The sequence below is a fragment of the Cebus imitator genome, unplaced genomic scaffold (assembly GCF_001604975.1).
Source record: "Cebus imitator isolate Cc_AM_T3 unplaced genomic scaffold, Cebus_imitator-1.0 Scaffold4, whole genome shotgun sequence".
Taxonomy (NCBI): Eukaryota; Metazoa; Chordata; class Mammalia; order Primates; family Cebidae; genus Cebus; species Cebus imitator.
The window spans coordinates 13,346,837-13,362,290 of NW_016107319.1; the positions used below are offsets into that span (position 1 = coordinate 13,346,837).

The window sequence follows — 15,454 nt, forward strand, 5'->3', positions numbered from 1 at the left end:
AAAAGCCACACTTTCGCTGACTTATAAACATTTATTATTTCTTTCCTAACTTTACCGTTTAAAAGTCCCATTGAAATTCTTATTGTCTATAAGCAAGGAGAATGGAAAGAAAAAAATCTGAGGAATAGTATCTCTTTTATAAAACTCAATACACTTGGGCTTTCTAAACTTCTACAACTACTGCATATCCTGCCTTGAGAGACCCTTTAAAGACATAAAAATTGTTTTTCTTATTGGATTTCAGATATTAAACCTATTCTCTTGCTGGCGTTGATCCTGTAATTTCTCTCACCAGACCTACACTGCGAGGGAGTTTTGCAGGTGACCATGCCAACTAGTTGCAGCAAGTTGCTGGCAGGTAAAGCCAATTTTCTTCACATATAAAGAGCTCTCTCTGGGTTTGGTGTGTCAGTCACTATTCTTTAATTCCTTGGTTTCTGGATCTTTTGTTTTCTGCTCACTTCTACATTTTAGTTTTTAAAAGTATTGCACAGCAGGTAACTTACTGCTGGCTCTTTTTTTTTTTTTTCCTTCTTCCTGTTCAGGAACAACTACTTTGGCCATCTATGTGTCTTTACCTTTTCTGCCTAGTAACACTGTTAGTGTTAATGCTTCTCTTTTTAGTTCATTATGAGCTTTATTTTCTTTAAATTTTATTATAAAATATGCTCATATTATTAATAAACTAGAAAGGAAATAAGAAAAATAATGTAACCATAATGTTACTTCACTAGCAAACCATCTTTGGTGTTCTAACATTTCTTTCTAGTCTTTTGACTCATGCCAACTTTTTAGTGTGGTCATAATCACAGAGTAAGTAACCTAAATAATTTTGCATACTAATTTTTTATTATTAATTTCTTTTTTCAGAGGCTATTCTATGTTGTTATAAATGTTCACGGTCATAATTTTATTGGTCTGTTAATATTGCATTATGTGGATGCATTCTAATATAAATATTTTCCCCACTATGGTTCCATTGTTATCAGTATGTACAAGAGCACCTGTTTTACCGAATATTGCCAGTATTGGCGTTGTGTTTCCCTTCCCTTTTCCCCTAGCTGCCTTCTCTCCAGACCTCAAAAGCACCGGTGATGTCTGCTGTTGCTCCTGCTTCTCACTTTTCCTGTGACGTCTCCTTCTCTAAAAGGGAAAGGGGGACCTGATATGGCCACTTTTACAGGATCCTGCTAAACTGAGTAACATGATTTCTGAGATCCAGGAAAGCTACAGATACTTGTTGGAAGTACCTTGGAACCAGAATTAGGACCCAGTTTCAGAAATACACTGTGGCTTGTAAAGTCTACCTTTTTAAAGTTACAAGAAGCAAGATTTTAGTATTTTAGCGTCTTCACTAAAGGAATGTGAAAGAGGACTTAGCCTCCTATTGAAATGTGAAGTGAGAGGGGTAGTTTAGAAAGGAGGGAAGATAACTAATTAGGATCCTTACATTATATTTTTCAAGTCTCTAATGATACCACCTTGGACTCCAAATTCCTCATCTGTAAAATGGGAGGACTGGAATAGGAAAATCTCTATGATCCCCTCTATATTTTATGACCGGGGGCAGTCAAGCTAGAAACCCTGCAAAGGACTCATTCTTGGTCTAAGGGCTGGCTAACTTCTGGGCTATGCTTTATACATTTTAGGAAATGCTCTAAAAGATATGTACAGACCACCCCTTCAGAACACTGGTAAAAGTGAAGTAAATTAATTCCTTTGAAAAAAGCTATACAAAGCAGCAAATTCTCATGTACAGAGAGTCACGGGGCTTTTTTAGATCCACTAATATGAGGTATAGCAAGAGTGGCAGGCTCACCGTACGGGCAAAGAACTGTTATTTTTCTTTCAATTTCTTTGTTGACATTCTCACATCTTCTGCTGCATTTTCCTTTGCGTGCTACCTACAGCCCGGCAGGATTTTAAGGAAAAAGAATAGTACTTGTGGCAGGAAGGAGGGAGTGGATCTAGAGAAATGGGAAGAGGCACATTCTATAGCTTTAATTTCTGAGAGATACAAATCTATGCACTCTTCATTCTTCCTTCCTCCCACGCTCAAAGGAGAGGCCAGTTTGGGAACATGATTAGGACTGCATGCTAAACAACTGATCGGAAAGGAAACAATTATTCTATAGTATTTTGGATTTCATTCCAGGAGTCACGATCATTTGCAAAATGAAAAGGTCTTCCAAGTATTACACTATGTTGCCATCTGCCTTACTCTCAAAAGAGATGGTAAAGAAGAAGGTGGTTAAAAGAAACTGAACTACCTTGCTTTGCTAGGAAAACAGAGGTGAGATCGAAAAATGCATAAAGAGGTTTTAACTCACGTTTTTAATTTTATAAATTGCTTCACATTAGAGATTAAACTTCATATTATCCTTTTAAAATGTAAGATTGCTTGTGTTTCTTTTTCCCAAATTGAAACTAAAAGCAAGACTTCAAAATAAATCATAAAAGAAAAAAAAATTACAATGTACACAACTGGGCAACTAATAAAAGTTAATTATTTAATTCATGAACCAGAAGTGGTTGAATTATAACTTAAACCTAAAGTAAATATTACTTTCATAAATACCAGTTTTCACTCTGCCCATTTTTGACTCACCTACTTCTTTTCAATGACCTCAAGATTCAGAGTGAGCTTTTTCCAGCAAGATTTTTTACCAAAACCCACAAAACCTATCCTGTATATACAGAAACCAGTAACAAATTATGTGAATTTTATATCACATGCCGTGCCAAACCTCACTTATAGATAATTTTGAATGCCAGCCAAACACTTGTACCACAGCTATCTTGAAATATAGCTGAGCCACTATGCCTACAGGGAACCTGCTGCGTGAGGTTGGGCATAGGCTTTGCTGCCAGGAACAGAGATCCGAGTCCTGGCTCTGCCATTCCCTGGCTTGGTGGCCCTGGGCCAGCTTTTTAACCTCCATGCCTCCATTAACTTGCTTGTAAAATGGACCCAAGAAGAGTACATATCTCATAGTGTTGTTGTGAGGTGTAAGTGGGATGGTGCATCTAAAGGGCTCAACAAAGTGCTTACAGCAGGGCAAGTCCTCAAAAATGCCAATTGTTCATTCACTTATTCAATCAGTAGCCAGTGAGCACCAAACTTGTGCCCAGTACTGTTCTAGTCACTGACGATAATGCAACAACAACAAAAACAATTCCACCTCTGATGGAATATATATTTAATAGAAAATAATACCCAATACTTGCTATTACTGCCAAACCAGTATGCTTAATGTCCCCAAGGGGACATTTGGCAAAGTCTGAAGACATTTTTAGTTGTCACAATTAGAGGAGAGTGAATTGCCACAGGTATCTAGTAGGTAGGCCAGGGATGCTGATAAACACCCTACTATGCACAGGACTATCAGGCCCAAACGTCACCTGTGCAGACATTAAGAAATCCTGTTCTAAGTTACTAGCTCAGTTAATCTTTAGAACATCCTATGAGGTAAGAATGATAAGATTGATAAGAATAGGCATGTTCTTTTTATAATAACCAATAGTAACCATATATTATACAGTAAATAAGACTGTACATATCATATGCATATTTATAACATTTATATATTTTATGTAATATATGCTATTAAAGTACTCTAAACATTACATAGAGAAACATTAAAACATACCTTCCTAGCATGTGCTTTTTTTAAAAAAATCAGCTGATGGATTTTACAAAATAGATTGAGTTCACTTTACAACCAATGGCTATACCCTTGTGCCATCTAGATTTTAAGTTATTAATAATCTCTCCTGATTCCCACTCACATACTACAGAGGGTAATCTTTTGGGCCACATCTACAATGATTCCAGTATCAGATAAGGGGACACTGTGGTGCACTGGAGACACCAGAAAAGGAGCTCAGAAGTTCAAGATCTAGTTTAATTATCTCTCTGTCTGGGCAAGTCACTTAACTTCTCTGGGCATCAGAGACCCACCATTGCCAAAACATAGGGCCATAATGCCTTTGCTGGGGATTCAGAGGTAACCAGGATAATATGAGATAATGTGTGAAAGCACTATGGAAGCCACAACCACCCGTCCCACATTCACTACCTCAACCACCGCCAACTAACACACACTCAGTGATCGCTTTCTTTTCACCATAGATTTACTCATCAAATGTCATCACAGCTTGAGAGGTAGGTATGCTGATCAATACAAGGTGGGGAAAAAGAAACTGCAGCACAAAGAAAGGACAACTTGCCTAAGGTTACGAGGTCAGTGAGTGGCAGAACAAGGGCTCCCACCCACATAATCTGGTTCCAGGACATGCCCTCTTAGCCAGTGTGGCCCTCTCTCTGAGCTGGTGTTGGTGCTTGGAGCATGTCCTCACACTAGCAGTGAGGCCAAGCTCACTCTTCTCCTGATTTCTGGAGTTTCTCTGCTCTACAGGGCAGTCCTGTTTACTCCTTGGTCCTGATGAGCCAGCCAATTTTCATTCATCAAAGCCAAGGAATGAAGTCTCATTTAATTAATTTTTTGAACCACTTTTTTTTTTAAATAGGCAATATGTGTATACAACATATGCTTCCAACACAACACAAAATTCAAAGGCACAGAAGTATCTACAGTGACAATCAGTTTTCCTTCCTACCACATCTTCCCCTACTAACATCTTACATACCATTCCAGAAATGTTCTATAGCATATATTTTTTCTAAAACAGCATATTTTTATACGTTGTATATCTATTTTACAACCTGATTTTTTTCACTAAATACTACTTGGGAGATCAGTCCATATGAGTACATATAGGGCTCCCTTTATTTTTATTAATGCCTGAAGAGTATTCTGTAATTTATTTAATCTACCCTCAACAGATGAATATTTAATAAATTTCTGATATTTAACAATGCCACAATGAGTATTTTATGTAGAGATAATTTCTCACATTGCAAGAATATACTTAGGATAAATTCCTAAAGTGGAATTGTTGAGTCCAGGGGTATGCACCTTTTAACATTTTATTGAAATAGCCAAATTGCTCTCCATAGGGGTTGGACCACTTTATTCTCCCACCTGAAATGCAGGAGATCATCAATGAGTTTAACTTTATTTCCATACTCTCATCAAACTGTCATAAAAATGTTTTATCCTTGTCAAAAAAATTATATCTCATTACATTTTTAATTTGCATTTCTATTATAATGATTAGATTTAGAATCTTTTCATGTGTTTCAAGAACCAACTGCATTTCTTTTATCTGCAATTGTTCTGTTCATATCCTTTACTTGTTTTATTTTTAATGAGTTGGGTTTTATGTTCTTATGAAATTATAGGAGCTCTTTATGAGAAAAATTAACCCTTTGTCTATAAGTTGTATTTCCTCCAGTTTCTCATTGTTTAAGGCCTTTGCAGTAATATTTGATTTGTAAGTAATGTTCATTTTCTCAATTTTTTGCTTTTATAGCTTCTGAGTTTATTTCATATAGTCATCTCTCAGTATCCTCAGCGGACTGGTTCCAGGAAAACACATCCCCTGCCCTGAGATACCAAAATCCATGAATTCTCAAGTCTCTTATATTAAATGGCACAGTATCACACATAATTTTTTCCATAAGTTATTGGGGTACAGGTGGTATCTGGTTACATAAGTTCTTTAGTGCTGATTTCTGAGATTTTGGTGTACCCATCATCCAAGCAGTATACAACCGTTATTAGTAGTCTTTTGTCTCTCACCCTGCTCTCACTCTTCCCCCTTAGTCCCCAAGGTCCACTGTATCACTCTTATGCCTTTGTGTCCTCGTAGCTTAGCTCCCACATATCAGTGACAATATACGATGTTTGGTTTTCCATTCCTGACTTACGTCACTTAGAATAATAGTCTCCTATCTCATCCAGGTCACTGCAAATGTTAATTCATTCATTTTTATGGCTGCATAGTATTCCATCACACACACACACACACACACACACACACACACACACACACACACAGTTTCTTTATCCACTCTTTGATTGATGGGCATTTCAGTTGGTTCCACAATTTTGCAATTGTAACTGCTATAAACATGCGTGTACAAGTATCTTTTTTGAATAATGACTTCTTTCCCTCTGGGTAGATACCCAGTAGTGGGGTTACTAAATCAAATGGTAATTCTTTTAGTTCTTTAAGGAATCTCCACACAGTTTTCCATAGTGGCTGTACCAGTTTATATTCCCACCAGCAGTGTAGAAGGGTTCCCTGATCACCACATCCACACCAACATCTACTGTTTTTTGATTTTTTGATTATGGCCATTCTTGCACGAGTGAGGTGGTATTGCACTGTGGTTTTGATTTGCATTTCCCTGATCATTAGTGATGTTGAGCATTTTTTCATATGTTTGTTGGACATTTTTATATCTTCTTTTGAGAATTGTTTATTCATGTCCTTAGCCCACTTTTTGATGGGACTTTTGTTTTTTTCTTACTGACTTGTTTGAGTTCGTTGCAGATCCTGGACATTAGCCCTTTGACAGATGTATAGATTGTGAAGATTTCCTTGCACTCTGTGGGTTTTCTGTTTATTCTGCTGACTGTTCTTTTGCCGTGCAAAAGCTCTTTAGTTTAACTAGGACTCAATAATTTATCTTTGTTTTTATTGCATTTGCTTTTGGGTTCTTGGTCATGAAATCCTTGCCTAAGCCAATGTCTAGAAGGGTTTTTCCAGTGTTAGATTCTAGAATTTTTATAGTTTCAGGTCTTAGATTTAAGTTCTTAATCCACCTTGAGTTGATTTTTATATAAAGTGAGAGATGAGGAGCCAGTGTCATTCTCCTACATGTGGCTAGCCAATTATCCCAGCACCATTTGCGGAAAAGGATGTCCTTTCCCTGCTTTACATTTTTCTTTGCTTTGTCAAAGATTTGTTGACTGTAAATATTTGGGTTTATTTCTGGGTTCTCTATTCTGTTCCATTGGTCTATGTGCCTATTTTTACACCACTACTATGCTATTTTGGTGACTATGGCCTTATAGCATAGTTTGAAATCAGGTAGTTTGATGCCTCCAGATTTTTTCTTTTTGCTTTGTCTTACTTTGGCTCTCTTTTGGGTCGATCTAAATTTTGGAATTGTTTTTTTTCTAATTCTGAGAAGAATAATGGTGGTATTCTGATGGGGACTGCATTGAATTTGTAGACTGCTTTTGGCAGTATGGTCATTTTCACAATATTGATTTTACCCATCCATTAGCATGGGATGTGTTTCCATTTGTTTGTGTTGTCTATGATTTCTTTCAAACTACTCTCAGCAGTGTTTTGTAGTTTTCCTTGTAGAGGTCTTTTGACTCATTTCTTAGCTATATTCCCACATATTTTATTTTATTTTTTTGCAGCTATCGTAAAAGGGGCTGAACTCTTGATTTGATTCTCTGCTTGGTTGCTGTTGGTGTATAGAAGAGCTACTGATTTGTATACATTATTCTTGTATGTGGAATTCTTTTATCAGTCCTAGGAGCTTTCTGGAGGAGTCCTTTGGGTTTTCAATGTAAACAATCATATCATCAGCAAACAGTGAGAGTCTGACTTCTTCTTTACTGATTTGGATACCATTTATTTATTTCTCTTGTCTGATTGCTCTGGCTAGAACTTCCGGTACTATGTTGAAGAGGAGTGGTGAGAGTGGGCATCCTTGTCTTGTTCCAGCTCTCAGAGAGAATGCTTAAAATGTATCCCAGTCAGTATTATGTTGGCTTTGGGTTTATCATAGATGGCTTTTATTACATTAAAGTATATATCCCTTGTCCCTTGTATGCCAATATTGCTGAGAGTTTTTTTTTTTTCTTTTAAGATGGAGTCTTGCTGCGTTGCCCAGGCTGAAGTGCAGTGTTGCGATCTTAGCTTGTTGCAAACTCCACCTCCTGGGTTCAAGCGATTCTTCTGCCTCAGGTCCCCAAGAACCTGGGATTACAGGCACATACCACCACACCTGGCTAATTTTTGCATTTTTAGTAGGTATGGGGTTTTGCCATGTTGCCCAGGCTGCTCTTGAACTCCTGACCTCAGGTGATCCTTCCATCTTGGTCTCCCGAAGTGTTGGCTTTATAGGCGTGAGCCAGCATGCCTGGCTGAGAGTTTTAATCATAAAGGGATGCTGGATTTTGTCTAATGCATTTTTACATCTGAAATGATCATATGACTTCTGTTTTTAATTCCGTTTATGTGGGGTATCACATTTATTGACCTGCATATGTTAAACTATCCTTGCATCCCTGGTATGAAACCCACTTGATAATGGCAGATTATCTTTTTGATATATTGTTGGATTTGGCTAGCTAGTATTTTGTTAAGGATTTTAGCATCTATGTTCCTCAAGGATGTCAGTTGTAGTTTTCTTTTTTTCGTTATGTTCTTTCCTGGTTTTGATATCAGGGTGATGCCAGCTTCATAGAATGAATTAGGGAGAGTTCCTTCTTTCTCTGTCTTGTGGAATAGTGCCAAAAGGATTGGTACCAATTCTTTGAATGTCTGGTAGAATTCTGCTGTAAATCCATCTGGTCCTGGAGTTTTTTGGTTGGTAATTTTTAAATTACCATTTCAGTCTTGCTGCTTGTTATTGGTCTGCTCAGGGTATCTAATTCTTCCTGATTTCAGCTCAGGGTATCTAATTCTTTCTGATTTCAGTTAGAAAGGTTGTATTTTTCCAGGACTTTATCCATCTCTTCTAGGTTTTCTAGTTAATGTGTGTAAAGGTGTTCATAGCAGCCTTGAATGATCTTTTGTATTTCAAGGCTACTATGGTGTCAGTTGTAATGTCCCTGTTTTCTTTCTTAGTGAGGTTATTTGGATTTTCTCTCTTTTCTTAGTTAATGTTGCTAATGATCTCTCAATTTGATTTATCTTTTCAAAGAACCAGCTTAGCTTTTTGTTTCATTTATCTTTTGTATTGTTTGTTTGTTTCAATTTCATTTAGTTCTGCTCTGATCTTGGTCATTTTCTTTCTTCTGCTGGGTTTGGGTTTGGTTTGTTCTTGTTTCTCTAGTTCTTCGAGGTGTGACCTTAGATTGTGCTCTTTCAGACTTTTTGATGTAGGCGTTTAGCGATACAAACTTTCCTCTTAGCACCGTCTTTGCTGTATCTCAGAGGTTTTGATAGGTTGTGTGATTATTGTCTTTGAGTTTAAAGAATTTTTAAATTTTGATCTTGATTTTGTTTTTGACCCAATACTCATTCAGGAGGAGATTTAATTTCCATGTATTTGTATGGGATCCTTTTGGAGCTGATTTCCAATTTTATTACACTGTGGTCTGAGAGAGTGCTTAATGTAATTTCAATCTTCTTAAATTTACTGAGGCTCATATTATGGCCTGTCATACACTCTGTCTTGGAGAAAGTTCCATGCACTGTTGAATAGAATGTATATTTTGTGGATGTTTGATGAAATGTTCTGCATGTATCTGTTAAGTCCATTTGTTCCAGGGTAGAGTTTAAATCCATAGTTTCTTTGCTGACTTTCTGTCTTGATGACCTGCCTAGTTCTGTCAGTGGAGTACTGAAGTCCCCCACTATTACGGTGTTGCTGTCTATCTCATTTCTTAGGCCTATGAGTAATTGTTTTATAAATTTGGGAGCTCCAGTGTTAGGTGCAGATATGTTTAGGATTGTGATATTTTCCTGTTGAACAAGGCCTTTTACCATTATATACTGTTCCTCTTTGTCTGTTTTAACTACTTTTGCTTTAAAGTTTGTTTTATCTGATATAAGAATAGCAACCCCTGTTCACTTTTAGTGTCCATTTGCATGAAATGCCTTTTTCTATTCCTTTACTTTAAGTTTATGTGAGGCCTCATGTGTTAGGTGAGTCTCCTAAAGGCTGCAAATGGTTGGTGAGTTCTTATCCATTCTGCAGTTCTGTATCTTTTAAGTGGAGCATTTACGCCATTTACATTCAGTGTTACTATTGAAATGAGAGGTGCTGTTACTTTCATTGTGCTCTTTGTTGCCTGTGTACTTTGGTTTTTTGTTTTTGCTTTTTAACTTACATTTTTGTTTTATAGCTTCTGCACAATTTATGCTTTAAAGAGGTTCTGTTTGATGAATTTCCAGGATTTGTTTCAAGATTTAGAGCTCCTTTTAGCAGTTCTTGTATTGGTGGATTGGTAATGGCAAAATCTCTCAGCATTTTCTTGTCTGAAAATGGCTGTATCTTTCCTTCATATATGATCCTTTTACTGGATACAAAATTTTGGGCTGATAATTGTTTGAGGAAGCTGAAGATAGGTCCCCAATCCCTTCTAGCTTTTAGGGTTTCTGCTGAGAAATCTGCTGTTAATCTAATAGGTTTTCCTTTATAGGTTACCTGGTGCTTCTGTCTCACAGCTCTTAAGATTCTTTCCTTCATCTTAACTTTGGATAACCTGATGACAGTGTGCCTAGGTGAATATCTTTTTGAGATGAATTTCCTGGGTGTTCTTTGTGCTTCCTATATTTGGCTGTTTAAGTCTCTAGCAAGGCTGGGAAAGGTTTCCTTAATTATTGCCACAAGTATGTTTTTCAGGCCTTAAGAATTCTCTTCTTCCTCAGGAACACCAATTATTCTTAGGTTTGGTTGTTTAACATAATCCCAGACTTCTTGGAGGCTTTGTTCATATTTTGTTATTCTTTTTCTTTGTCTTTGTTGTATTGGATTAATTCAAAGACCACGTCTTCAAGCTCTGAATTGTTTTCTTTTACTTGTTTATTCCATTGCTGAGACTTTCCAGAGCATTTCACATTTCTAAAAATGTGCCCAAAGTTTCCAGACTTTCTGTTTTTTATTTAAGCTATTTATTTCTATGCATAGCTCTCTCTTCACTTCTTGTATAATTTTTTGAATTTCCATGCATTGGACTTTGGCTTTCTCTGTTCCCTCCCTAATTAGCTTAATAACAAATCTCCTGAATTATTTTTCAGGTAAATCAGGGATTTCTTCTTGGTTTGCATCCATTGCAGTTGAAATAGTATGATTTTTGAGGGGTGTTGAAGAGCCTTGTTTTGTCATATTAGCACGGTTGGCTTTCTGGTTCCTTCTCATTTGGGTAGGCTCCGTCAGAGGGAAAGTCTAGGACTGAAGGCTGTTGTTCAGATTCTTTTGTCCCACAGGGTGTTCCCTGGATAGAGTACTCTCCCCCTCTTCCTATGGATGCGGCTTTCTGTGAGCCAAACTGCAGTGATTATTGTCTCTCTTCTGGGTGTGGCCACCCAGCAAGTCTACCTGGTTCTGGGCTGGTACTGGGGGTTTGTCTGCATAGAGTCCTATGATGCGAACTGTCTATGGGTCTCTCAGGTTTGGCTACCAGCGCCTATTCTGGTGGAGGTGTTGAAGGGTGTACTGGACTCCACGAGGGTCCTTAGCTTTGGGGGTTTAATGCTCTATTTTTGTGCTGGTTTGCCTCCTGCCAGGAGGTGATGCTTTCCAGAAAGCATCAGCTATAGCAGTGTGGAGAGGGACCATTGGTGGGTGGAGCCCTAGAACTCCCAAGATTATATGTCCTTTGTCTCCTGCTACCAGGGTGGATAGGGAAGGACCATCAGGTGGGGGCGTGGCTAGGCATCCGTGAGCTCAGACTCTCCTTGGGTGGGTCTTGCTGAGGCTGCTGTGGGGGATGGAGGTGAGATTCCCAGGTCACTGGAGTTGTGTACCTAGGAGGATTATGGCTGCCTCTGCTGAGTCATGCAGGTTGTCAGGGAAGTGGGGGAAAGCCGGCAGTCACAGGCCTCACCCAGCTCCCACACAAGCTGAAGGGCCAGTCTCACTCCCACCGAGCCCTCCACATTAGCCCTGAGTCTGTTTCCAGGGGGAGAGCAACAGGGGCTTGAAAACTTGCCCAAGGATATCTGCCTCCCAGCTGGGAAAGAAAAGGGCTTTAGTTCTTTCCCTGCCTGTGAAGTCTGCATCTTGATTTACACCCTTCCTTGAGTTCTAAGCAGGAGGCTTCTGGCCCTGTTCAAATTGTTACAATATTCAGTTAGAGAATTCCTTCTCCCCATGGAGTTTTTCCTCCCACTCCTCTAGCCACCCTCCCAGTGGATCCCTGTGGTATCAGGCAGGAATGTGCTGCTTGGGGACCCAGCGAGCTCCCAGGGCCTTTCTGCTGCTTCCTCTACCCCTGTATTTCACTGGGCTCTCTAACTTGACTCTGCTCCAGATAAAGTCAGAAACTTCTCTTGCAAATAGACCTTCAGCTTCTCCAGTGGGGGTGTGTGTTTGGGAGAAGAGGGTCTCTCTTTTCCACTTCTGGAGTTGGGGCACTCACAGTATTTGAAGTGTCTCCCAGGTCCTGCGGGAGCAGTCCGCTTCCTTGAGAGAGTCTGTGGGTCCTCTCGGGATTGCCCGTTTGTTCTTGCAGTGGATCTGGAGCTAAAATTCACAATGCGAGCCTCCACGTGCTGCTTTGCCTGGAGCTGCAATCTAGTCCTACCTCCTGTCTGCCATGATCCCCTGAATCCAGTATTGCACATAATCTACGTGCAATATGTATGTGTTAAATCATCTCCAGATGAATTATAATAACTAATACAATGTGAATGCTATGTTATACACATTACATTGTATTTTAAACTTTGTATTTTATTTTTTTGAGATGGAGTCTTGCTCTATTTCTGAGGCTGGAGTGCAGTGGCACAATCTCGGCTCACTGTAACCTCTGCCTTCCAGATTCAAGCGATTCTCGGGCCTCAGCCTCCCAAGTAGCTGCGACTATAGTCATGTGCCACCATGCCCAGCTGATATTTTGTATTTTTAGTAGAGACATGGTTTCACTGTGTTAGCCAGGATGGCCTTGATCTCCTGAACTTGTTATTCACCCACCTTGGCCCCCCAAAGTGCTGGGATTACAGGTGTGAGCCACCAGCCTATTTTTATGTTTTAAACCAAATATTTTCAATTCATAGTTGGTTGAATCTGCAATATGAAAACCACTGATAGTGGGATTTCGAAAGGTCTTCCCTACTTGGAGAGTATTAACAGGAATTCATGTTTTCTTTTACTCCTTCTGTGGCTATTTTTCTAAGTTTACATCTTTGAAGCATCAGCATTTATTTTGGTATAGAGTTAAGAGTTGGTATATAACTTTCTTGTTTTCCAGATGGTTATCCAATTGTCACAGTATTTTCTATTGAATAATCTTCTTCCCCCCCCACTGATCTGAAATGCCACTTTTATTATGTGCAAAATTCTCCTATTATTTGGATCTGTTTCTTGACCTTCTGTTAATCTGTCTGACAATCAATAAGCAAATACCACAGACTATCTTAATTATTGTAGCTGTAATATGGTTTCCTATCTGGTAGAACTAGTTCCTCTCATTTGTCTTTTCTAGACTATTCCTGGCTATTCTTTAAGAACTTAGAATAATCAGTTGGTATTTTTCTTAGGATTATACTATAATTACAAATTAACTTAGGGAAAATTTATATCTTGAGGATTCTGAGTCTTCCCATCCATGGATTTTGTATATTTCTGCATTTAGTTCTACTTTTTTACCCTCTCCCCCTCTTTTGGTGAGCCTCTGGAACACTTCAAAGCCTTTTTCATATATATATATTTCTTTAATACATTTACCTCTAAAGTTAGGTATGTACTCCTATATGGGTAATGTTATCACATATAGGTCTAATTTCTAAACAGATGTGCAATACAAACTATTATCTATGGTTTTATATAAAAGTCATTCCTTTTTGTTTTGAGTTTTGTTAAGTGCCCAGTTCTTGAAACATAGCAAACTCAGGCTTGAAAAATTCACCAGGACTGTAGCCATAAAACATACCTCTTTTTGACTCCAGCTAATAAATATTTCTCTCCTAAAATGTTTTAGCATGAAAACAGAACTCATCAGATTTTTAGAAACCTTTGCTCCATTTTGGCTTTGTTTTCAATTTTGAGAGTACACAGATCTTAGTGGTGTTGCATTACCTATTAACAATTTTTATTTAAACTAAAAATACAAAACTTACCTCCTAAATTCATTCCAGCTTGAAGACATTTCTGAAGTCTGCAAGCAGGACAATTCTTTCGTCGAATCTTATCAATGATGCAATCATTTCTTCCAGCACATAAATAGTTGTGTTGCCCTGATTAAAATAATAAAAAATAACTGTTAAAATAGAGTATACTACTATAAAATATTAATATGTATGCTAAGAATATAAAACTACCTCTTTCCTGCCTTGAAAGCTCTTCCTCAAATAAGTAAAAAACATGACTTGTGGATAATATAGAGAAAGAGATGATCAGCTTAATGCAGCTGAGACTTTAGATTACATATGATAACATTACACTTATTTCCAAACAGGTTCCCATATGAGCAGAGCCCTATTTCTCCATTGTTTGAATTTTTTAATAGCTGCATGGGATCAGGCAATAATGCACATTTCCTGCAGACATCACAACAGCACCAATCTAAACAAAAGCCCTACTGCAGCTGTTTAAGCTGCTATGCCTGCCCACCATTTATACGTGTGACTTCACTGGGATTTCACAGTAATTTCACTTTCAAATAACAAAATTGGAAATGCTAAACTATTTCATCCTGTAAAACAAACTAGAACTAAAAAAATTCAGATGCGGGCACAGCACAGGCTTAGAGAGTGGCATCTACTGGCAAAATATGAAATTGTAGCCTTGCTTTATTAGTATTTATTCAAAAATATTTACTAAATACCCACTGGGTACCAGACACTAGTAGGGGCACTAGGGATACAGTGATGAACAAGACAGACAGAAGCCTCTGCTCTTAACTTTCATTCGATTTGGGGGAGACAGACAATAGACAAGGTGATTGGATAAAATGTACAAGATGTTAATAATAAGCACTATGGAGAAAAACGAAGGGAACAGAGAAGGTGATTTTTAAATAAAGGTCTATAGATCCATCAGGCCTATACATCCTGTAATCTAACTGTGTGGACATGTCGGGGAGAACATATGCCAGAAAGAAGGAAAAGCAAATGTGGTAGGGATAAAGGTGAGGGCTGATTACTTGGCATGTTCTAGAAACAGCAAGGACACCAGGGTGAATGAGCAGAAGAAAATGAGTAGAGAATAAGAAAAGACAGTGATAAAGAGCTAATGTGAGCCAGATCACATGGTCCTTAGAGGTCATGTTCAACACTACTTTGGCGTTTACTCTGAGATGAATCTGCTAGACTAGAGGGCTTTGAGCAGAGGAGTCAACTGATGTGATTTACATTTCACAGCATCACTCTGGCTGCTGTGTTGAAACAGACTGCAGTGACTAAGGACAGAAGTAAAGAGATCAGGGGTAAGGAAATTATTATAACCTAGGGGAGAGAGGAAAGTGGGCTGGGTTATTGTGGTAGCAGTGGCAGTGGTAGAGCTGCTAGGATTTTCTGACAGACCAGAGGCAATGGGGAGTTAAGGTGGCCTTAAGATTCTTGGGCTAAACAAGTAGAAAAAGGGAGCTGTCATTAATTAAAAAGGGGAAGACAGAAGGAACCCATGGTTTAT

At 38.3% G+C, this 15,454-nt stretch overlaps 1 protein-coding gene across 3 annotated transcripts in view; it reads right to left on the reverse strand.

Moving 5' to 3' along the window:
• NR3C2 (nuclear receptor subfamily 3 group C member 2) overlaps positions 1-15,454 on the reverse strand; it is a 358,115-nt gene that overhangs the window by 109,833 nt on the left and 232,828 nt on the right. For all 3 annotated transcript variants that reach the window (XM_017532742.1, XM_017532733.2, XM_017532746.2), the window contains exon 4: positions 13,942-14,058. In XM_017532742.1, coding sequence (XP_017388231.1) covers positions 13,942-14,058 — 117 coding nt within the window. The remainder of the gene's footprint in view (positions 1-13,941; positions 14,059-15,454) is intronic.